General features: G+C 45.0%; 2 protein-coding genes across 2 annotated transcripts in view; one reads left to right on the forward strand and one right to left on the reverse strand.

Annotated features, from left to right (window-relative positions):
• The first annotated feature begins 304 nt into the window (after positions 1-304).
• id2a (inhibitor of DNA binding 2a) lies at positions 305-2563 on the forward strand. Its single transcript, XM_046062726.1, has 3 exons — positions 305-731; positions 1031-1091; positions 1926-2563. Exons 1-2 carry the CDS (start codon positions 378-380, stop codon positions 1085-1087), a joined length of 411 nt encoding a protein of 136 aa, XP_045918682.1. The 5' UTR covers positions 305-377; the 3' UTR covers positions 1088-1091; positions 1926-2563.
• Positions 2564-4078: 1515 nt separating this feature from the next.
• kidins220a (kinase D-interacting substrate 220a) overlaps positions 4079-24185 on the reverse strand; it is a 47863-nt gene continuing 27756 nt past the window's right edge. Inside the window, exons 24-31 of the mRNA XM_046061810.1 lie at positions 16031-16209; positions 12564-12775; positions 11928-12044; positions 8359-8475; positions 7997-8095; positions 7035-7253; positions 6039-6260; positions 4079-5637 (exon numbers count right to left, since the gene is read on the reverse strand). Coding sequence (XP_045917766.1) covers positions 4735-5637; positions 6039-6260; positions 7035-7253; positions 7997-8095; positions 8359-8475; positions 11928-12044; positions 12564-12775; positions 16031-16209 — 2068 coding nt within the window. The 3' untranslated portion in view covers positions 4079-4734. The remainder of the gene's footprint in view (positions 5638-6038; positions 6261-7034; positions 7254-7996; positions 8096-8358; positions 8476-11927; positions 12045-12563; positions 12776-16030; positions 16210-24185) is intronic.

A 24185-nucleotide genomic window follows, 5' to 3' on the forward strand; every position in this document is an offset into this window, starting at 1 on the left:
ACAGCCATGCGAATCATTAATTTTCTTGATCAGAAACAGGTAAGGGCTTAATTTTCCAAATTGCCCACCGGAGCTGCTGAAGCGCCCTCTGGGTTCCGCCTTCAACATGCGTTGCCACTGGTAACGAGGTGGAGAAGGGGAGGGATTTAAACAGGATGAGCTAATAGTAGAGCTGAATGGCGTTGAGTGACAGGGAGTCCCCGACCAATCAGCGCGTTGGACCCGCCTGCGTCGCATGCCCAGCCTGCTGCCTATATAAACCACACTGACAGCTTGGTGAGCCAGTCTGATAGCTGATCGTCTGGCAAATAACAGGACTTAAAAGAAGCAAGATATCGACACACACAAACCCTCTCGCCAAACTTAACACTGACAAAATGAAAGCAATAAGCCCCGTGCGGTCCTTCCGGAAAAGCAACGCGAATTTATCGGAGCACTCCTTGGGACTCTCTCGGAGCAAGACCCCGGTGGATGACCCGCTCAGCCTGCTGTACAACATGAACGACTGCTACTCCAAGCTGAAGGAGCTGGTGCCCAGCATCCCCCAGAACAAGAACGTCAGCAAGATGGAAATCCTGCAGCATGTCATTGACTACATCCTGGACCTGCAGATCGCGCTGGACTCCAGTGTCGCACTAACCAGCCTGCATCACCCTGCGCGGCCGGGGCAGGCTCCATCCAGGACCCCTTTGACCACGCTCAACACAGATATCAGCATCTTGTCATTACAGGTAATTACACTGTAGCTAAACAAGCGTCATAATTTAGGGGAAACGGAAGGCTGGTGTGGTGTTCAGGATATTTAGTGTGTTTGTGTTCGTGCGCATAGCTAGTGCTCCTTTTGTAGCCTATGCGTAACTCGCACAAAATGGCTTGTTGAAAAAAGAAAATGGCATGTTATATATATTTCTCTTGTACAGAATCAGAGGAAAGCGATTCGACCTACATAACACTGTTAAAACGCCCGACACCTCAATCGGTTGCAGCAGTAAAGAATTAACATTTGGTCTGTTTGTTTGTTTGTTTTCAGTCCCCGGAGTTGCCATCAGAGCTGATAACAGATGACAGCCGGACTCTGCATCGTTAAAGCGGTAAGTAGGCTGTCCTCATGTCTGCTGCTGCATTCTGTCCAGGGCGTTTAGGCTCCGCTACATTCTGTCTCCCAGTCTGCTGGAGCAGAATGGGCTAGAATCACCATTTACCAATCCCATTTGTTCCCGCTAATGTGGCTGTCGTCTCGCGTTGCAGTAATGGTCCCAATATGTTTTGTATGAGAATGCGCCGCAACACTAAGGCGTCAGTTATGACGAGGGGCAGACAGTTGGCTTGACTTGATTTCAAATTTGATATAATTTCTTTTATTTTAAAAATTAGCAGAAATGTAGCCACAATGTCAAACAAAGATCGTATCATGGGTTCCTTCGGGACTCCTATGTGTCAGTAAAGTGACCCGGATTAATCAAATAATTCCGACTCATTCGCTGTGTCCAAAAGACATTCCAATGGTTCACATTTTTGGAGTTTGGTGGAATAAAATGAGAGCTATTCGCTCTAGGCTGCTCGGGTTACTGTAGATAAGTAGCAGTCGTCAGGGTTGTATTATACCCTCTTGTGTCTATAATGAAGAGCATCTGCAACAGGAAAATAATGGCTGTTTGGATTGCTGCTACTACGATGTCTGCACATAATTGGTACAAGAAGTGGGTAGGCGCCAGCTGAGCGGCAATTACGCTGATTCTTCCCCAGATTGTAGGCTGAAGTTGTGCGAAAAGTGTGTGTGTACATCTGGAGCGCAGGGTTTGCTTAGTATTGGGAGTGTTTGGTTAAATGTTAAAAACTGCGGCTTCCTCCCTGGCGCCAGTCTGTCCGGATCTCTGCCCTGTTTGCATTTTCTAAACACGCCTCTCTTTCTCAATCTGTTGCAGGTGTTTGGTCAAGACGCAAAAACACACACAGGACCTGGGGAGCAGGACTTTCCCCCCCACACCACCCTCCCACCTCTGTCCTTCAGGCCTGGATTTTTTTTTTCCTTTTTCTTCTGACGCTGAAATCAAGAGACTTTTGCTTATTATGGGACAATCGTATGTGATGTGTTTTCTGTTTGGACACTTCTTATTTAACTTAAGACTTTTTTTTTTTAATTATTTGTGGGTCCTTTCTGGAAATGGAAGGCGCGTTATATTCCCGACAGTGGGAGGAAAAACGAGATTATTGTCACAAGGATTATTCCGCCACCCCGCCCCTGTCCCCCTCCTTGTTGAAGTCTTCGCTTTTTTTGCGGAGGTGGGAACGTGAAATAGAAAAGAGAACTTGGTTAGTTACTGTACAAAGTTTAGTCTAGTCTTGTCAGAATTGTTGGCACATGAAGGACTGGACGTTGGTTTAAAAAAAAAGTTAAAATGAAAGAATGAAACCGTGTGAACTCTTATCGGGAGTTTTATCTTGTATAGTTGCAGGAATTTGAAAATTCTGCAAAAGTGTAATGTTGTACTTAATTATGCTGAAACTTTTTATAAAAGTAATGTAAATTGTACCTTTTTTACAAAATAAATCAAAAACGCAATTTGAATATGTTTCATTTGGGGGGTGTGGGGACTGATATCAGGGGTTCAGAAGACACCACCCTGTGCGTAAAACCAGTTTCCCAGCTGTGCGTCCAGCTGGCTTTCTACATGAGTGTATATGGACACGACCGCGCTGTACACCAGTGTGAACATCTGATGCACTTCACAAACAAATCCCACAAAGTGTCCTTATTAGACCTGCCCTGTGACCTGTAATAGTCTCAAATGGTCCATACCCCCCCAAGTCAAACAGGACTTGGAGGCACACAGTTGCAGAAAAGCCTATTTAGTGCGCACTGACTGCACTTTTACTTCCCCACATGCTATATGTAAAGTAAATAGGATTAAATGGTTTAGCGTGACAGCCCGAGCCATTAAAGCGGTGAGCGGTGGGCTGTTTTTAAAACAAAAATAGGCAATTACGGAAATGTAACTTATGGTGAAATTGGGCCATCACGGCGTTAATAAATTCTTAAATATTCAGTTTATTCCTTAATTGGTGCAGTTATTCCTCTTTTATTTTGTAAATTTGAGGCCTGTATGGCCTTCCGTTATTTTAAGTTTGCCAAATAGCCAACACTTCTCAAAACGGGTGACCTCTCCTGTCATGTGACAGACCAAACGGCACTGGGGTCCAATGTTTGACTTGATCAGTCGGATGGAATAAAGCAGTGAGAGCACCTGGTGACGGCAAACTTCGTTGCTTGTTGCCAGTGAAAAATGACCAGGTAGCTGTGCACACAATGAACCAAGCTATGGGCAGAAAATACAACTGCTGCCAACTATTCTAGGGGGAGAAATTTACGGCTCTTCCCGAATTATTAGATAGTAGGCTGTATAGTACTGTAAAGGTGGTATGAAAGCTATAGATGACCTCTGGTAAGAAAGGTAGGCAACATGGGCTGTTGAGTGACATGAGTACGCTGTAGTAAAAAGCCAAATGTCAATCGTCTCACTACAGTGCAGCATGGCTTCTCAAATATTTTCACACCACATACGATCAAACTAAGACATGGACCTACATTCGATGATTTTACCCCATGGACTGCTTTATGGGATCTTTCATGATCAAGTGTGTAAAAACAAAAGTCATTTATGAATTCAATTCCTTAACTAAGATTTATTTACAGTTGAATGCAAAAGCAGCTCGGAAACCTTCTCAAAGGATCCCTGCAGGTCCCCTCACCAGACTTTGAGTCACTGAGCTCCAGTCGTTACCCTCAGTAGTTTATAATACTGACAGGCAGTGCCTGTCACGCCAGACTGCTAGCAAGTTTGTATGGAGAGTGCGCCATCTATTGGAGAATATAAATCCTGTCAATGACGCCCTCCCTGTGCACGTCACCCTCATCTTTCCCCTGAACTGCAATAGATAAAATATTAAATAGTTGTAGACTCTTAGATTACTTATTCTGGTTTATTTACAAGCAAAATCCTAGGCCACTGAGGCTTCACTCTACAAACAGCTGATTTTCCTGAAAGAAAAGAGCAGAAAAGAGAAAACATGGAACTAATTTCAATGGTTCATGTAGCAAAATGTTTATTGATTCACGGAACACCATTTCACAAGGACATTTGGAGAAGACAATCACCGCTTTGGAGACTATTGCATGCACTTCTTCCATCACAGAAACAGCCAACAACACACTGCACCACTGTTTACAATGCCATCTATTTTAAATAAGTCAAAAACACTGAGCTTTTTCAGTTGTGGCTACATTTCCTGACAAACACTTTTTGTTTTGGTAACATATGATGTCCACAACACAGCATCACAAAAACACACCGTTTCCATAACAGCACCACATTCACATGAGAAAGAAATGACACTTAAACCATCCAAACAACAGTAAGAAATAACATAAAAATAAATTAAAACAATCCCAATTTGACCTGATTGAAGCATTTTGGTATCATTAAATTAAAAATCTAATTAAAAATGTGTCTTTAGAGTAGTCCTTTTTTTTTAAAATAAAAAGGTGATTTTTGTTTTCATTAGCTAACTACCTGAAGCTTTTGATGCACTAGTCTTGCTTCACAGCAACATTTTCAGTAGAACACGTATCTACTCTACTTCTTTGGAACACATCACGATGCCAACAGTACAATAAGGTCACCAACAACATCTAGAACAGTCTACATGACCCTCCTCAGAACAACAACCTGCTTCCTAGAGGACACTCTCCCTCTCATCTCCCAGGCTGATGGTGCGCAGGTTCTGGTTGTGGATGGTGGCAGCCGTGGTGTTGGCAATGCTGCTGCTGCCGGGCATGATGATGACAGCTGGCGAGACGCTGATGCTGCGGCAGGTGGTGGTGGATTCTGTGCCTGTGATGTTAGCCGGCTGCTGGTGGCTGTTGTTGGTGTTGGTGTTGGTGTTGCTGGTGGAGTCGCCAGGGCTGTTTGTGTTGTTATTGAGGGTGGTGTTGCTGTCGGTGCGATTGAGGTTGCTGACCCTGATAGACGGCCACCCCTCATCTGGGCTGCTGGCCATTAGGCTGGCCTCAGACGGAGCCTCGGAGCAGATGGACATGCGGGCCACTGCTGCATCCTGAAGGCCGCTTAGGCTGCTGGGGAGGAGGCCTCTCTTCTTCACCAGGCCCTCCAGCTCCAGTTCAATCAGGCTGGACTTCAGTGTTTCTCTCTCTGTGTAAGACTCTCCTTCAGCCTCCTCCAAGGAAGGGTCTGAGGAGCTGTCACTGGAGCGCATCCCTGAGTCGGACGAGTCCTTCTTATCCAGGAGGATTTCGGTGAGGAAGCCAGGCTTGGTCAGCAGCCTGCTGGGCTGGGAGTACAGAGCAACACCCTCTCTGTGGAGGAGAGGTGTGGTGTTGTCAGCTTCTTCTGGGCCGGAGTCTTCATCGTTGGGCAGCTTGTGGTACAATGCCCCGGCTCCCTTCTTTCTGGTACCTGGAGTCCTGGAGGACGCGCTGTGGTCCAGCTTTTCATCCTCTTCACTGATGGGGTCTAGGAGCTGGGCATCGGTCCCTGAGGGGAAGTCTGTGGCATCACTATTCTTGGAGCCTCTCTTGGTGAAGGACTTGCGGCTGTCTTGGTCAGCTCCTTCCTTGGCCTGAGGAGAGGGAAGAGGATTCAATAAGAAAATATACAGATCCTGCACTGCTGGCCGAGAGGCCTCTGAAGAGGGATTCCTGTCTCTCCTTTATGTGCCAAGAGAAACAAAACGTATAAGCCAATAATTAAGAAACTCAAGAAGGAGTGGTCTCCCCTTTTCCAGCTCAGAATAAGACTTTTGCCGTTGTACAGGCCAGAGGAATACAACATTTAAAAAGTTTAAGAACGACATAACATACGGGCTCAGAAACTATGTCTGCACAAGTTAATAACAGCAGTTACCACAAGGTATTTTTCTGTAATCTGACAATGGGAGCGTCTACATCGATTTGACTGAACTATTTATGCTGTCAGCGATGCAAAGAGAAAAACTCAGTGTACTTGTGACTGTCCACCCACCCCTTTGTCCTCTGAGCTGGCGGCCTGAAGGAATTGTCCAGGGTGGGGCTGCACGGGCCTCTCCCCCCCACTGCCGGACATATCCAGCTGGGCCATCTGAGTGATGTACTCCCTGTAGGCATCACGATACTCATCCTGCTGCTTGTCAGTCAGCTTGCAGATGTCATTAGAGGATTCCTGAGAGTTGAGGCTGGACATGCTTGAGGTGCGGAGATTTGCCACCTGACAAGACGCGAAAAAGGTTGCATTGGTGTGCATACATCCACGCGAGTTTGTTGAGGAGTATAGCTATGTTAAGAGTAGCTGCAGAGTGAGAGTGTATGGTTTTGGGTTGATAACCTTAACTGACACCTGAATATGATAAATATAAAAATGTGGCAGTTACAATAGCACTTAATTACATTAATAACCATAAAAAATCCATAAGATAAGACTGCAAACGGAGTGGCAATGAAAAGTGGTGTATTTTCAGTGTTGGATGATTTGAATTTTAAAAAGATCACAAAGTGAGATCATATAAAAAATAGCAGCGGAGCCAGCTGTCTATGTGTGAGTGTCTGCTCGTGTCTTAGACATTTTGTAAACTGGGAATAGGGAAAGTGAAAATAACAAACAGGGAGCCCCTTGACACCTTTTGGTGCACTGCAGTGTGTGTATTTTTAATTCTGCCATGTACTAGAGCACCATAAGCTTCCTCTGCCGTGCTCTTTTTTTCCACTTTAAACCACATTAATGTGAAACCACTGAAGTCACTAACACGCTGGCTTGGTGTAGAGGACTTGTGACATGTGACAGTTTGGGGTGTGTGACCTTGCGATCCCATTTGCGAGTGTTACCCGCTCACAAATACAATCACACAAGCAACTTTCATATCATTTCTTATCTCGTTTCATGTGTATATGGGTGAGTGTAATGTGCATACACACGGATCACGTCTGTCTGATCCTATCTGCTGTTGGGGTACATTTACACTAAGCTCCTGGCAGGAAGACTGACCGGCCAGTGTGAGTTGTTGCTGTGTCTCAGAGGCTCCTCCAGCCCAACTCCGCTGAGCTCCTCGAAGCTGAGGTTGAGGCTGAAGGCCGCCGCTTCATGCTGGGCCCCCCCAGAGCGTCTGTTGGGCTCCCCGTGGTGCACGCTGCTGCCCTGCTCGCTAGCAGCTCGGGACTCATCCTGAAGCAGAGCCTGGCTTTCAGCATTACGCTGTTCCATCACCTGGGGAAAGACATCACAATTTAATATTTTGGGTCAACAAGTCATTTGACTTTTGTTTCAGGATCTTAAACATGTTTTTTAAACCATGTGACATACAAAACAAGTATGACAGACAGCAACAACAAAAGCATGTGCCTGCGAGAGTGAGCTGTTCATTAAGTGGAGCTATTCAGCTGTCTACTCCTCCCCAACAATAACCTCCCTTCATCCAGATATCAGTCAGCCATCTTGAACCAGATGTCTGTGCTGGCTGCGTCCTGGCAACACAACACTGCTTAGTACACGGAGCTGTAAGGCCACTCCACTTTCCAGCTGTAAAACACGACCAATCCAGGGCTCTGGATTATTAGGAGCACAGACTGACATCTGATGAAGTGGTGCCGGCTACATGTGTTAGTGAGTTCAGCCATGGCTCAGCCGGCTGGACTCCTGGCTGACTGACTAGCGCCCTTCTCGTAATACGGATTATAAAATCTCCATCCCAATATCTCAGCACAGCACAAGATGTTGTATTATGAGGTTCTGTCTTGCTTCTTTTTGGAATAAACAAGAGATGACATGTATCAACAGGAGGGCCATGGCAGGGCTGAGTGTCTGCAGAGTATCACAGAGTGAGGAGAATGTATGCTAAATTTATTTCAGGCCATTACTCTAGAGCAATAAAGGAGTTGTTGTTAATGGTGTTGGTGGACTTATGCTTTCTTTACCATTTATGTCTACCCTACTGACAAATTTAGTCTCACCATTCCCCTGAAGAGTTGCCAGTCGCCAAAGTTCATCTCCATCTCTTTCTTCAGCTCGTCCAGGTTGCACTGAGACAGCACTCGACCATTTATATTAGCCTGCAATGGACAGTGAAGGGACTGACTGATTAGTTCACTGACTGATGGACTTCATTAACATGTGCAGAGTTGCATCAGGCCAAAAAAAGCCCCTACACAATCAAAATAAAAAAGCAGAGCAGAAGGAAGCTACACAGAGAAAACAAAATATCTGAGAAAGTTTCAGAAAAACCATTAAAAACGTTTGTTTTTGGTTGAAATAAGTCTACCATGTTAAGCAGAGATTACATGGATCAAATTCTGAATGTCATTTATAGACGCACCTTCTTTATGGTGGCATTGTACAGAGGAAGCATGCTGGGGTCGATTCCATCGATTTGTTTGAGACGATCACACACCGCATCTGTGGTCATAGAGCTGAGCACGATCACAGGAGATACCTTCACTCACACACACACACACACACACACACACACACACACACACACACAATATAAACAGCTTATTCAGAATGTGTTTGTGAGTTACGGTTATCAGGGCAAACTCACACCTTTAGGACATTGTTAGACATTATCAAACTCATCACTACTTGCACACTGATTAGGGTAAAACGAGCAACAATTTCTGGCAAAGACGTGCAGGGTAGTTATAGTACGAACATGGGTGCAAAACTGCAACACACAGTAATTCTCTCTATCGCACAGTGTAAGTATAAAAGTAAACAAAGCTGCCAGCCTATCCAAATACACGGTTACCTGCTCTTATTATCTTTCTCAGTGTATATATAAGCACGCAAAGTGTGTGCACAACACTTAAAGGATGGAGTCTGGGAGTCGCATGTCGAGCCGGCCACACTGTAGCGGCGGACAACGAGCAGCCACAAGGCCTGAAGTGACTAATACCAGCAGCCTGTAGCTACTGTCTAAGGCCTCACACAGAGCAAACATGCCACCCGCTGGCACAAAAACTAAACAAACTTCATCCACCCTCCTCAACCCACTGCCCTCCCTTTCTTCACTCTCTGCTTGTCTTTATGAACCCTCACTCTCCTTCGTTCCTTCCTTCCTTCCCTCCCTTCCTTCCTCCCTCTCACATTCCTTCCCTCTTAGCCTCCTGCACTGACCTCCTGCTCGCTTTTCCATCACTCTGTTTCTACCCCATCTCTTCCTCCTACTCCCTCCCTCATCATCTTTTGCTCTCTCTCTCGGCTATTAACACCATTAAGACGTGGCTTCAGACTAAGCCCCCCGGCTTTGTTTCTGGTTTCGAGGGAGAGAAGAGCAGAGCTTAGTCGGACTGTGAGTGGTTGTTAAACAAATAAATAAGCAGCTCACACCATACAGTACACAATAGTAGGTGCCAACTTTCTGTAGTGGTGGGCAAGAGGATGAATGCTGGCACTCAGGGAGTTTTAGTCCCTGAGTTAGACTGTTTATGTCCACACAGTACAGGATTTACTAGAATGAAACTATGTTAGCGAATCTACTGAACTATAACAGGACGTGAAGTTGTGTTTTTGCATTTACTTTTAAGTGATGAGGCTATATATATATCTTTCTACAGCATGCTTGGTGGTATTGAACCAGTGTGTTAGAAATGAGGCAGAGATCCATGGAGGATGGAGTGAAGGATGCAGAGATGAAAGTAGTCATTAAACCAAATGTGTACCTGCTTTAATTTGTAAGGCAGCGCCTTTAAATGCTTGATGTGGAGACAAGAAGAAGCAGACAGACAAATAGTCAGACAAAAAGACCTGGGGGGTGGGGGGGGGGGACGGGACGGGACGGGACGGGACGGGACAGAAAGACACTAGCACACATGTTGAACTCTTCATCAGGGGACAGGAGAGACATTGACAACAGAGCAAACGGACATTTATCTGTCTCACAGCAGGGCAGGAGACGGATCCTTCACAGCACGTCAGACTGGAAGAGAAGAGGCTATTGGAAGTAGAATTATTATACAAGGAGATTTTGTTTTTGCTGCAGTCAGCAGGCATTTACAGTCATAATCTTTGCAGACAGAAAGGACTGCGGACGAGACAGAGAGAAATACTCATTTAGAGAACGAGATGTCTCTCACTTTGCGTAGAAAAAGCAGAAGTTTCAATTCAAGGAAGGCCCTGAATATGACTCCTCGTATTCAGATGGCAAGCGTGTGTTCTAAGAATGTGAGCGAAAGCATAAATGTCTGCATGTATGTGTGTGTTTGCGTGAACCCTCCCAGTGTGTGTGATAAGACTGTAATTACAGCTGGGCTGAGCTCAGGGCCGGGCAGAAGGATGGGGAAGAGGAAACAGAGCTCTGTGAGGGAGGAAGCGTCTTGGTAAGGAGATAAGCTCTACCAGTGCTGGGCTCATTGTGTCTGTGTCTGTGTGTGTGTGTGTGTGTTGCCAGCCCCCAACAGTTGCTCTGATGATAATCCCGGCCGCCCGAGGAATCCATACTCGCACTTATATCAGCTAGGCAATTACACTGGGCTAGGCCCGCTCACATATCCAAAGACTCACACAAATGAGCGAGTGTGCACACACATCCACACTCACAGATTTGCAGGAATACAGGCACATGTGAACATTACACAAAAAGATCGTGTGTGAACCGAGAAGGGATAAGATGGGCTAATGTACATCGAAAAGCTAGAATGGGATGAAGCTGAGAAAAGGAAGCTATTAAGAACAAAAAAGGGAGTAAAAATTGAAGACAGTCATGATGGTTTAAAGAAAAGGGGGAAGATCGAAGTAAACATTAAAAGACACAAAAATACAGACAGAAAAGGGAAGGGACATTAATCTATATTTACATCTTTAATACAGCTCTTTTAAAGGCCTGCTGGCAGTGCCCTGATAAGTGGCTTTGTGAGCAGAAATCTCCCAAGTAGTGTTATCTGGAAATTGTTCTAATAGTGGCTGCTTTCTCTGAAAAATGTGTGAATATCTGGGGGTAGACATTCAGTTCTTGTCAGTGAAACTCCATGCATTCCTGAAGTGGGTTAACAACACTTTTATGTCCATTTTGTAAGTGAATGGGAACTGTAACTGTGTTATATTTACGTATGCTGAAGTTTGGAGGTCAGAGTTACACCGGACGTAGCATAAGTATTTATTGTAAGCATTCTGCAGCGAGCGTGACAAGTCTATATTTGTTCTCTCTGCTTTTGTAAACCACAGATACAAAGTAAGTAGTCCGTCAAACATATAGGCGTGCAGGTTTAAACATCAAGTCAACAGGCAGATAATCACGGACTAGTTGCATATCCGCAGTGCTTGACGACTGCAACTACATGTTACCATGGTAGGTTCAGAGGGAGAGGAGAGGAGACCTTCTCTGGCATCCTCTGCAATAACATCCTGACATGGGCAAAGAATGGAAACAAGGATTGCATAGAGAGAAGGGCTAATAAAGGTGTCGACTAAATTTATGGAATAACCTTTCACTGTTTCACTTTGCTCTGGGGTCACAAAAACTGAGAAATACCCCCGCCAGGAGCTGGACAGTGGTGGTACATACCCTGAAAACAGGGTGCAATTAAAATGTAATGGTAAAACATTTGAAATCACACTGATGAAAGGGAGACAAGGGAATGGAGGAAAGAAGTATGTAAGAGAAGAGGAAGTGTTAAAAAAAAAGGCACTATATCTTGGAGCCTTTGTAAGTTTAATTGTATTCATATAATTAATAATAAAAATGGAAGAATATCTCCCTTAACTGGCACTACTAGGAAAGATTGAATACCTCAGGATACAATTTTTTAAGAAGAAACAGAAACTGTTTAAACGTTCTGTTGCTGCATCATATAAATACTACTACTATACCTAGTATATATGTGGCTATAATCATTTACTGCGATAGAGGCACACGTCAGATGGATCTAGCACTGCGTCTTTACTTACAAGTCCATTGGTGTTGTCCTTAGGTTGACCGGGTTGTTTATTGGAGGGGCGCGAGGATGAGGGGACATGGTGGTAGTAATGCCGTGGCAGGTGATACACATGGTGGGGGAAATAAGGCTATGAGGGGAAAGGAAGGAATGTGGAGAGGAGGTAAAAATAAAATGAAAATCATACGTGGGAGGTCAGACACACATAAAAAAAAATGCTGCGGGGAAAACATACTCATTGCTAACTTGCTCATTCTTTCTCAGTAAAGTGCTGGTTATTTAAAAACCATGGTCATTGGTCATATACAAAGACCTGCACAGTTTAGTCAGGTGTATCTGCCAGGTGGGTCAGTGCAATGCTACATTATAACGTGCAGAGAACTGAGCAGATAAATTTAGAAAGGTTCTTTTTTAAACCAGTGTGGTTGTGCAGATCGGTGAGTGTCACTCAGGAGGCAGGAACTATTCCTTCTGTTGCTGTTAGACAGTGGCCAGAGATTCTAGTTTTATCGAGTGTAGTGAAGATACTGAACATTTACATGGTTTATTTTTAAATGATCATGTTGATCATTTTCTCAATTGCATTTTTCTACATTAATACGGACATCTGAAAGTGATTATCTAAATGTATCTCCCTTTCCTGTCTCACCCGGTTGTAGAAGGGGTGCTGAGGGCCAGTCATCCCACTGAAGTAGGCACTGTGGGGCTGAGGAGGCAGGGGTCCGGCGAAGGAGCCCGTCGGCGAGCAGGTGGCAGACTGTTGGCCATAACCTGACTGGGGACGGGGCATTGCCTCTTGCAGGGGCAGCGTGGGATAGGTCACTCCTCCCATGTGCATCTGCTCCCTGGCCGCACGGACATCTAAGAGAGGGCAGAGCCAGGGGGAAGAAAGAACAAGAGAGGGAGAGAGAAGGAAGTGTTTATCTGTGATGCTGATGATCATGTCTTGGCTATGACTATAAAGACCCTTCAGATCCACCCACACATCAATAATTTAGCCTTATTTCATCATCTCATGAGAGTTTAGACAGTTGTGAATCCACAGAGAAAAATACATATCAAACAATTGACGTACATAAGAGAAAAATTCCTTGATTCTCAGAGCAGTGCAGGGAATACAACAAGAACACTGTCCCGGAACATGTTCTCCTTATCCAAACAACTAAATGCTGAGAAAACGGGCGCAGATATTATGATTACAACGATCTGTTTCCACTCTCACTTTTTCACTTTTTAATACTGTTTGCTGAAAAACCAGCAGGCGTGCTCATTTTCTGTCTTTTCCAAATGATATGCCAGCCACGTGACAACCTGGCCCTCGCTGTCCCTGACAAATAAATGCACCCATGTAAACAAACAAAGCGGACCATGTGAACTCACACACACTATCGCATAAGCACTTCGCCACAACTGTTTTTGCATAAATCAACTTGACTTCGAGAGGAGTCGAGTAGGAGCTGAAGAGGGAAAAAAACTCCCAAATTAAAGTTAAATAAGCCTGCAGACAGAACAGAGCGGCTCTGTGTGGCTGGCAAGAAAGTACGAACCAGAAACAGAAGCAGGCACCAGAATGTCTCCTGGTTATACAAGTGGCTGCTGAATGACACGCTGAGTGAGACCCAATCCAGCCTGCGAACACAATGGGGGCCTTATGATGTGAGTCAGGCTCATGGGCGGGTATCACTGACAGCAATGCCCACTGGCTGGCCACAGGACAGTGGGCACCAAGTGCCGACTGGCCACGGAGGGAGCAGAGGGAGCCGGATGACTGCGTAGGAGCATTGGTCACCTTCTGCTCTCTGGGGAAAAGTGTGGAGCGGAAAACGCCCACACACTTTTGAGCACACACACATACAAATAAAAACATTCACATTTACACACCAACACACTTTTAGCACAGGGGTACCAGTACTTTCAGACTGGACGTCTGGTTGTAGAGCTTGGTCAGCTGCGCCCTCCATGACTCAACCTTGGCTCAATGGAACAGACTTTGTGCGTGTGAGTTTGTGTGTTTTCTGTTGTCTCATAACACTATGATGCAGCAGCTTCACACTAGGCGTCATTGACACTCCTGTATAGACTGAATGGACGCTGACGCACGGTAGCAAAAGTACAGTGCCGCTCTGGCTTACAGTCTGATACTAATGCACTATTACGTCACTGTAACTACACACTGTGAAATTTGGTGCAGTACTGGAGGCAGATTGGTGACAGCGAGTGAAAATGTTGTCCTGATCCCACAGTGCTGTACTGGAAACCTGCTCGACATTTGATTGTTTGGAAATGAGAAGCAAGCTGTGGGTTTCTGAGAGCCCCTGCAGTGGGCGATTTTAGAGCAGACCTTGCTGCAATGTTTTGAGTAATGTCACTGCCAAATGAGCTGGCAATGAATTCTACACATCACATAGAGGACAGTTCTTTGTTTCTCCATGCTGTTGTATACCCAACCCTTTTATGTACTTTAGACACTGACTGTGCTTTCTCTCACACACGTCGGGTGAAAACACAGTCAACATCGGAAGGACTTGAGTCACAGACAGAACTCCGCTTTGTTTTGGAACCGATAGACCAACCCGAGTTGGTTTTCATCCTATTGTACAGGTAAACTAATATTACTGCAAAGTATGTGAAATATATTGTGATTTTGGGCTTTTGGTTCAAGTTAGATAACGTTAGCCTGCAGTCTAAAGCCGACCAGTAGCTAACATTATACGGTGCAAAATACTTTAGTTGAATGGCTTTCATTACTTCACCAGCTATCAGCCATCTATTGGTTTGTGGACTACCGTTCTGAAGCATCGAGTTTGTCATTTTGGCCATAGCCATCTTTGCTTTCCGGAACCAGAAGGGACCATATTTGGACGAGAGCGTGCAGCTGGGGATGCGCATTGCTACACCGGACAGGTCACCATGGTAGTGACTTGTCAATGACAAGGTAGCCATGCCCTAAAGCATATCCTGCTTTATCATCCATTTTACTCTAAATTGGACCATAATTTACAAAATGAACATCATGTTGTATCGAAAAAGACACGAAATTAGCGACTGAGACCATAAAAGTTATTAGGAAAGTGTTTACTGAGGTAATAAATTCGGTGAGTAGGGCCATTTTCTCATAGACTTCTACACTATTGGACTTGTTTCTGCAACCAGTGGAGTTACCTCCTGCTGGCCATTAAAATAATGCAGGTTTAAGGCACTTCTGCATTGACTTCACTTTTCATACCCGGAGGGTTCCACTAGGTTGGACCTTGGTTGAGATTTTTGTCAAATTGCTGTTGAACGATGCTCAGTATGCTGTGGTCTTTGCAGTGTTAGACAGCACTCTCCATTGCCATCATCAAAGCACCAAGTGAGGGAATATCTTTTGGAAGAATGTTAATCCCTGCAGCAGAGCCCCAGAAACTTGCAGAATCTTTGCCAAGGTTGAACCTTAAGCCTAGTTCACACTACACGATTTTTAGCCGGATTTGCCGGTCGGCGAGTTTGGTGACCGTCAGGCTGTGATCAGGGGTAAATCAGTGATCGATCGGCGGTCGCCAGTCGTTATGTGTGAACTACTCAACGACGCATCAAAATGGCTCCCCAACACATTTCTGACACATTGCCGACGTCTGCCAGATATCTAGCAATGCAAATATTGGGAGGAGTCGGCTGACTCGACATCCACATCCAGCCAATGAGAGCAGGCAGCTGGCAGAGCAGGCAGCTACGTTTTCACTGCAAAACACTTTTTACTCACCTCCAGCTCTCTCTGTAGCTCAAACAATCCCTGCTACCTGCGTGTGCTACCTTTATAATAACAAACAGCTGTTTCGTGTGCAGGATCGCTCATTTCCCGTTTCACATTTCCTGTGTTTTCTTGACAAAACGTGGTTTGGAGACCAGCATCGGATGACAGAGCCGTTGTCAGCTCGTGTAGTGTGTGACTCCCTGACACCGATCAGTCACGTAGTGTGAACGCTACAATGACGGCAAGTTGTGTAGTGTGAACGGCACAGCCATCGACCAACGCTGAAAGTTGTGTAGTCTGCACAGGCCTTTACTAAGACAGTTTATGCTGCTTTTTCCCTTCAAATGTTCACCCATCTGTACTAATACTCAGTGTGTATGAACCTGCTATGATCTCCCTCAGTTTGGGGTCCAGGTTGACTGTGCAGGGCAGGAACATCTCCACATCTCTGGCAGTGAGGACAGGCGTCCTGGAGGAGAGGAAGACCTCAAAGCTGCGGACGTCTCCATCGATCTCCAGCAGAGGTTCCACGTCCTTAGTGGTGGGGATGTTCTTGGAAATTCTTCAGACAAAAAGGAAAAAGAGAAGGGGGTTTCAGCAGGAGTTAATGTAGTGATGGCAACATGATAATTATTCACAAATATTAATCTTAATGATTAGGAGAACACAACTATTTGGTTGTTGAACTTCAAATTGGAAATATTAAAGAAAACAAGTAAGTATACACATACAACATGTCAGTGTACACTTGGTTCTTACTGCTAGATTCACAGTAAACAACACAAAGCATCACATTCTGATGAAAAAAGAAAAGAGGAAATAGCAAGCAGTACTGTTAAGATTGAAAAGATATGCAACGGTCATCATCATCATGAGAGCAGAGAGATAACTGGATTTAGAGAAGGCAAGATAGTGAAAGGGGGATGTTTGAGGACAGATAGAGAGAGGGATGTTATCTTTTCTCAGCAGAGGAGGAAATCTGAGAAGATGACAATCAGGGTAATTTAGCAAGCAGCAGACGGAAGCGCGTCATGATGCGCTGCTACAGTTAACGTGATGTTTGCTTTCACAGGCACCAAGGTATACACCGTGTTTGGAGATTGTTCCATTACTGTGTGATATAGTTTTTCCTGTCTATACTGCAAAAAAAACAACACTGTATTATATCAGATTACACCAATTTACAGACAGTCTTCACTTTAACATCATAAAAAAAAACGGCACAAACCATGGCACCACAAAACACAAACTAATGCTTAAACCAGTAGTGTAGGAGTGGCAACAGCAACTCTGAAATGATGAATACTGAGCGGGAACACTGAAGTGTTGGGAAGGTGGGAAATCCAATTTCAGCTGCACAAGGTTAAAATAGATATCAGTTTAATCAAGGACAGCGTAACATGTGGCCCAGGCTACAAGAAAAGCAAACACCAACAACCCAGAGCAATCAGTACATCTCGTTAATCCCATCATTCAGACATGAAAATATGAAACTCAGAGTGACTTATAACACCGGCCATTCATCACCAGAATGTGCTGCTCTTATCAGATGAATGAGGAGACTCCAGCAGGGAGCAGACATTTTTTTCATCTCCGCCTCCATTTCTCATCCGAACCCTTCATCATTTTCTCAGTGGATATGTTCCTCTCCCTACATCCTGCCATCCTGCTTAACCTTCCCTCCTACCAGTTCAGCCCCAACTCACCCTCCTCCTCATACATCACCCGGTCCGTGTACTGGTATGCTCTGCCGAGAACACGGACTGATGAGTTGGGTTTTTCCCCGCGCTTGATCTGTTTTTGAGAGTGAACACAGCCTGGCCTTTCTGAGACTTGATTGGATGATTAGTACCATCGCTGCAGCACACTAGCTAAGTCAGCGTGAGGTCAGCATCAGGCAAGGGTTCAACACAGCACCCTTTTAGGCAATAATCCAAACTATCAGATAACTTAATCCAGTTAACAAACTTCCATGTAAGGCCTTTAGCGGATACTCCAATCCAGACAGCTTACCGTGAATGAACAGGTAGGGGTCCAGTCTTCTGTTCAAGGACATTTTGACAGGACAGATGGCACGTGATGGACACATCTGCAGTTGCAAGGCTCAAACCGCTGACCCGTTACAGAAAGTTTCTAACCAAATGTACAAGTCTGGCAAAAAATACAAGGATGTGGATGTCCTAAAGAGGCATTTTGAAATTCTAACTATAAAGGAGTAGCACAAATGGCAGATGTTCCGAATTTCCATCAAGAGTTTTACTGGAAATCAATGTCTACTTTCAACCTTGCGACAAACCCCCTTTACATTTCCTGTAAATCTTAAGGTGGCGAAGAAGTGCAATCTAAATTGCTGACACTAAATCAGTGTTTTTGCATCTTTGCTCCAGTCATACGCCTCTCCCCAATCCTGTTTGATCTTCCTGCACGGATTCACTTCTCAGCAGACCAGCCCAGGTGAGTCACCCCAACCCCACTGTCTCCACCCAAATGCCAGTACCGACACACATGGACTGAAAGGAGAGAGAATACGCTTTGAGCAGGGAGGACATAGAGGCACAGCTGGGCTCCCGCGGACAAAGACCTCTCAGTGTTTCTTCCATTAGAACCTTTAACAAGACCCAAAAGGTCAAGGAAGCTTCATGTTGGCACAAAGATGAACCCACGCTCATGTGACCTCTGCTGGGGAGGATGAGTGGGACTCTGAAGGCACAGATGTTACCTGAATGCACACTCATAAACAGCAACAGTGTGCGGCACTGGTACTGACTCAAATGATTCCATCAACAAAAACAACTGAGTAATGTCCACCACGTACACCTGGCCAGTGAGGAATTGGGACACTCAAAGGCACAGATGAGGGGTCGAGTGTGTGTTTGCGTGCATGTGCAAGTGCATACAGTATGTGTGGGTGTTTGATTCCTTTTCCCATGAACTGTATTAACCCGTATACAGACTGAGAGAAGTCTGTGCTTTTCCCCATTTCCAGCTGGCTTAACTGCTGTTTATTTGTGGGTCTGCAGACACAGACCAACAGGAGCCAGTGACTCACACACACACACACACACACACACACACACACACACACACACACACACGGCACTTTTGCTATATAGAGAACGCCCTCCCAAGACTTTCTAAGGAATCTTGAGAGTCTTTTTATAGGACACTCCAACATAACACAATAACATAACACACTCTGGTCGTACTGTACTAAAATTGAGAATAGACACTAATAATTAAACTCTTAGACCTATCAAGTAGGAGATATCAGACACTTTTGGATACTTCTTTTTTACTTCATACATTTATTATAACCTAAATAGTTAAATAAGTTGATACTTTAACTGCTAATTACAACTTTAAAAAGTTCAAGGATTCATCCATCTTGGTTATTATGAGTCACTTTCCTTGGGAAAAAAGGAAAAAGTGCTACATACAAATAAATCCTTCATGTACATTGCCCAACAACAATGGCACGCAAGAAGCTATAATTGCACATATTTTGCTGACCTGTGTGTTTGCTCTGGCATGTTGTGGTACACTGCAAGCATGCAGTAGCACAGATGCATCTTCCAAAGACAACCAGGAGCTGGTGAGAAGAACAAATCAAGGACATCCATCACTGAGCGTTACACCCAGACAGATGGAAAGAAAAAAGGAGAGCGCGAAAGAGTCCGTTCTTGACATTCCCAGATGACTGGTCAGACATGTCTGCAGGAGCTGCTGGCCAGACACAAAGTGGAGCTCACACTTCAACACTGGCCTTGTAAGATAATTGGTAAGGATCGGAGGGCACCAAACGTGCAAGCGGATGGTTGAAAAGGACATACATAATAATAATAATGGAAGGAAGGAACAGAATGACTGTAAAACTGACAGCTGATAATCCATGAGAGTGATTCTGACCAACATGCTGAAGTGCATGGTGTTACAGAACAAAAAGTACCCATTAATATAAAAAGCTGTTTATCAATGAGGTTTGCCACTTCAAATGACATCCTTTTGCAGTTAACTTAATGATGAGTTGTTGGCCTTAGCATTAAGTAATTGACACAAATCACGTCAGACTTAGTCATCCTCACAGTGAACAGACGAAACAGACAAAATGAACAAAGGCTTTTTTATCAGCAATCAGTTGCCAAATGACAAGATGGATGCTCGGGTTGGAGTGCCAAAGAAACCGGCATGCTACTTTCAAGCAGATCGAGGAAGAGTGAGATAAAGGCCGTCAGGCATCCCGGCAGCCGTTCCTGCACAATGGGTCCATTGACAGGACCCAGCTTATAGCTGCAGCAGTACAGGCGCTTAGGCCCAACCACTCTCTGTGTGGCGTGGCCACTGGGAGCTTTCTGAGCTTATCCAAATGCTAATAGGTCCCAAAGCTGACTGGAGCATAGCCTTTCTTCTCCTCTCAACCTCCCACACGCTGCAGCTGACGGGAATGAGCAGAATTCATCTCTCTATCCCTTCCGTCCGCTATTTGGGTGCTGAACGTATGAATGTGCCACTTGACTTTGCTTTACAGCTGCCCTCTGTGCTTACAGATGACATGCGCACACACGCCACAAAGAGGTGGTCTTGCTGCCAAACATTTCCATAAAGGGGCCCAAAGACTGAGAGAGATGCCTGCAGAACAGACAAACGCCTGTGCACATTGTGTTTGAGAGGCTCAAGAGTTTCAATGTCAGACAGTGTGTGACCAGTATGACAGTGTGTGGGTGAACAAGTTAACCAGACCCAGGTCCGGCACATTCCTCTCCTGGTCAGAGGCATGTCAGAGCCGCTGGCACAGCCTCTGCCAAGTGTGTAGATGAACCCAGTGAGGCCCTCTCTGGGAAAACAGTGGACAGGCGGACAGACCAGCAAGTTGGCGCGTGGACTCGCAGCATCAATGCTGAGAGAGGTTATTGTTACAGTGGAAGCTGCCAAAGCCTCCACCACCCCAAAGGCAGAGGGGGGGGGGGAGCAAAAATATGTTTTCACTTTAGATGACGCCATGTTCTTTGTCTCCTTAAAATCCAGGCGTATTTCCTTGATTTGAATCAAATGCTTCAAGTAATGTGGACACCCTCTGTCTCTGCTTTCCTTTCTGTCTCTGACTTTCTTTCTTTCTCGCTTCCTTGCCTTGGCAGTGCCAACTGACAACTTGTGGCAGCGTCTGTTTTCCATACACATTCGTGGCAAAGTTTAGTCCAATAATTGAAACTCTCTTGTACTAAGCTGGACCTGTGCATCCCAAAGCAAACCGCAGAGACAAGCAGGCTAATGGGAAACACACCAGGCTGATAAAAACCGAGCTGCTTCGGAGAGAGCGGCCTCCCTTTCAGATGAACTCAGGACTTTCAGTGGTTCCCTGAAATGTTGATTAAACTCATGTGTAGCGACGAAATGGAGCCTCCTTGTTCCAGACCCCAAAAACCTTAACTGAACCCTCCACTCCGAGTAACTAAGGCCTCATTCTAGTAAAACACTAAACCTCAGCTTGGTGATTTACACACAGGAGGAGAGTTTGGAGCTTCCTAGGCCATGGCAGAGTTCGTTCATTGTGACACTAATTGCGCCACGAAGTTCAAATCAGTGCATGTGGTTGTTTGATAGCTGCAATGGCCGGTTGATAGGCCATGTGATGCCAAATTAGGTGGGAAGGACCGCTAAAGTGAAGACAAATGTGCTCTTCTGCAGCAGATAATACATCTGGAATAAGTCTGTTATAGAGCTATACAGCGAGTGATGAATATGACAAATAAAGCTTGGGATCCTCAGGCTGAACCAGTAATCCTCCAGTTAACTTAACAGAGGGGGATGTGCGCATCAGAATTAAGATGAGTGAGGGATAGGAGAATGTCAATGAGCGCACGAGCATGGGAGAGAAAGAGCATGTTGTATAGTAAAACAGATTTTTTACAAAAGCTTCTCTACTCAAATTTGTGTCTGAGCCAGGGGCAGTGAGGAAAAGCCTCTACTGATTATTAAGAACCTTCTGTAGATCCTGAAGCACACTGCTCGAAAACCCCAGCAGACACATCTGATAGTTAAATCCTTGACTTATACAGTGGCTGGTAGCATGATCACGTGCCAAATTAAAAGCTGCTTTAAAAGCAAAGACGGGAATGAAAAGGACAGTCATGAACACAGAGTGGATAGGCTCCATCTTCAATTCGCCTTCTTTGGGCTTGCTAGTCGTTCTTTGCCATTTCAGTGTGGTTTATACACACATGCGCACACACCCTAAAAGGGCCTGACCTATATTGACTTTGAAGGGCTAGGATGTTAACATCAGTTAAGAGCCGGATATATGTGTGTGTGTGTGTGTGTGTGTGTGTGTGTGTGTGTGTGTGTGTGTGTGTGTGCGCGCACATACGTGTGTATCAAGTGGGCCGGTGGCTCCCACGGTGGCAGAGTGGCAAATCTCGTTGTCCACTTAAAGGTCAGCGCTGACCCTCTTGCAACCCAGCGTGCTATTTATAATCAGCCCCACTCCCCACCCAACCCACCGTGAGCGCAGAGAGACAGCAGAGCAGGAGAGAGACCAGCAATAATGCTCAGCACCCCAGAAACACCAGAGTCTCAGGATGATGTCTGCTTCTCAGCCCTTCACTCCTTTCCCTCCATCTCAGTGTCACATTTAAATGTTAAATCCAACCCTGTCGTCACTGATGGACTAAAGAGTAGAGGCCACTCAAAGGTGTAGCAAGAGGCTTTTATTGCATTTGAAATGATCCTTTATGCTTTGTAAAAAAAGGGAACAGAGCAGCTCTCTTGTTTCAGCCCAATTAGACTAATCCTTCAACTTCGGCTTACAGGCAGAAATGAAAAGGGCTTTAAGGATTTTCTAACAAAGAATGCTGCATGACGTGCTTTCCTTCCTCACGTCGTAGCCTCCGCACACAAATACACCGAGACGCATACACAATCAGACGCTCACTTGCACATACACACACACCTCCTCCTGTGTCACCTGTACACACTGGCTGTGGCTGCCATGGTGTTTTTGTGTGTTTCTTTTTACATTTTGAGCAGCTCAGCGGGGGTTGAGTGGTGGTGGTGGAGTTGGCTGCCTGCAGCTGATTCATGCCTGAGTCACCACCGCCAAACACCTGAGGGATGGAGTAACAACAATGCAGACCGGGCCGACACACACACACACCCCCTCAAATGGAATCAGCAGAGGACCAGTTTCACCGTATAAACAGCCATGTGGGACCCAAGGGACATGTGCATGAATCTGTGTGTGTCCACCACCTGGACTATCTCACTTTGAGCAGCAGCATCACCTGAGGCTTTCAATACACCCGAGACGTGAACACACCAATGGCAAACCCATCTAGCAGTAATGCTGCTGGTATCTGTTCTGATCCTCTACAGTATTCACACATTTTGATTCCTTTACCTCGTTTTACCTCCTGAGACTGGACTCTCTTTTTAATGCCTTTTCTCCTCAAATCCCAACTCTGTCCCTTTTCCATCTTTATCTCACACCTGCCATACTTTCTTTTTTTGTCTCTGTCTGTCTTTGTCTTCTAGTCAGTCAGGTGATCTGTCAGCATGCTGGTGTGAAGAATCAATGGCAGTGTCCTATCAGCAATGGAGCCAGAGCTCTACTGAGACATAGGTGGCTTCACACCATGCCTTTATAAATTCACACACATCTTCAAGCCTCTTGGCAAATGGCAGGGCAATGAGCAATGGCATTACCAGTTTTACTTCGTCTTTCACTGGAATGGGACAATGGGCTCCCAAAGTGGAGGACACATACAGAGAGAAAAATTTTTTTTTGAGCATTTGCCGTAATGTAGATGATAGAATCTGTAGTAAATGTGACAGGAATTCACATTAACAATAAGCAGCGTGGCAAAGAATAAAGACTTTTCATTTGAGGGCAGGAAGGGTTCAAAAGTATTCATCATCAAGAAAAGAATAGGATCTTGCCTATTTTTTTTGCAGCAAGATATTTAAGAGCTTATTAAAGGATTCCACATAAAGGGAATCACCCGCGTGAGCTTTGGAACAGCACTTTTATCCCGGCACATAATTGCAACCAAATTACAATAATTGTGCCAATTAAAGTAATCCTGAATGAAGAGAGCGTCATCTTAATGTTTCAGTACTTGGGATAAGAGTCTCTCTAATTAAGACTGAATTGCCTGGTTACATATTCATTCAAAGTGCGAATAGTGAAAAAAAAAAAATAATAATAATAATAAAGTTTTGAAGTGTCCGAGAAGTGCTTGGCTCTAGTCACGTCTCTGAGAGGGAGGATTGTTTGGTGTATGAATGCAGGGTCAGGGTGACATAAAAGAAGTGTAGAGAGGATAAAGGGATGAGAGGAATAGTTTATTGTTCACAAGCTGTGGCATAAAAAGTAAAAGCATAAAGTGCATCGAGATTTGTTTTACACACAGATACTGGCAAACACAGTAACACTGCCACAAAAAGCACTTCTGAACACTACAATTTTACCTGGCAACAATTTCTCTGCAGTGTTCTGCTTCCTGCACTATGTGAACGCATGTGTGTGTGTGTGTGCGTGCATAATGC

Source organism: Micropterus dolomieu, linkage group LG11 (assembly GCF_021292245.1).
Source record: "Micropterus dolomieu isolate WLL.071019.BEF.003 ecotype Adirondacks linkage group LG11, ASM2129224v1, whole genome shotgun sequence".
Classification (NCBI taxonomy): Eukaryota; Metazoa; Chordata; class Actinopteri; order Centrarchiformes; family Centrarchidae; genus Micropterus; species Micropterus dolomieu.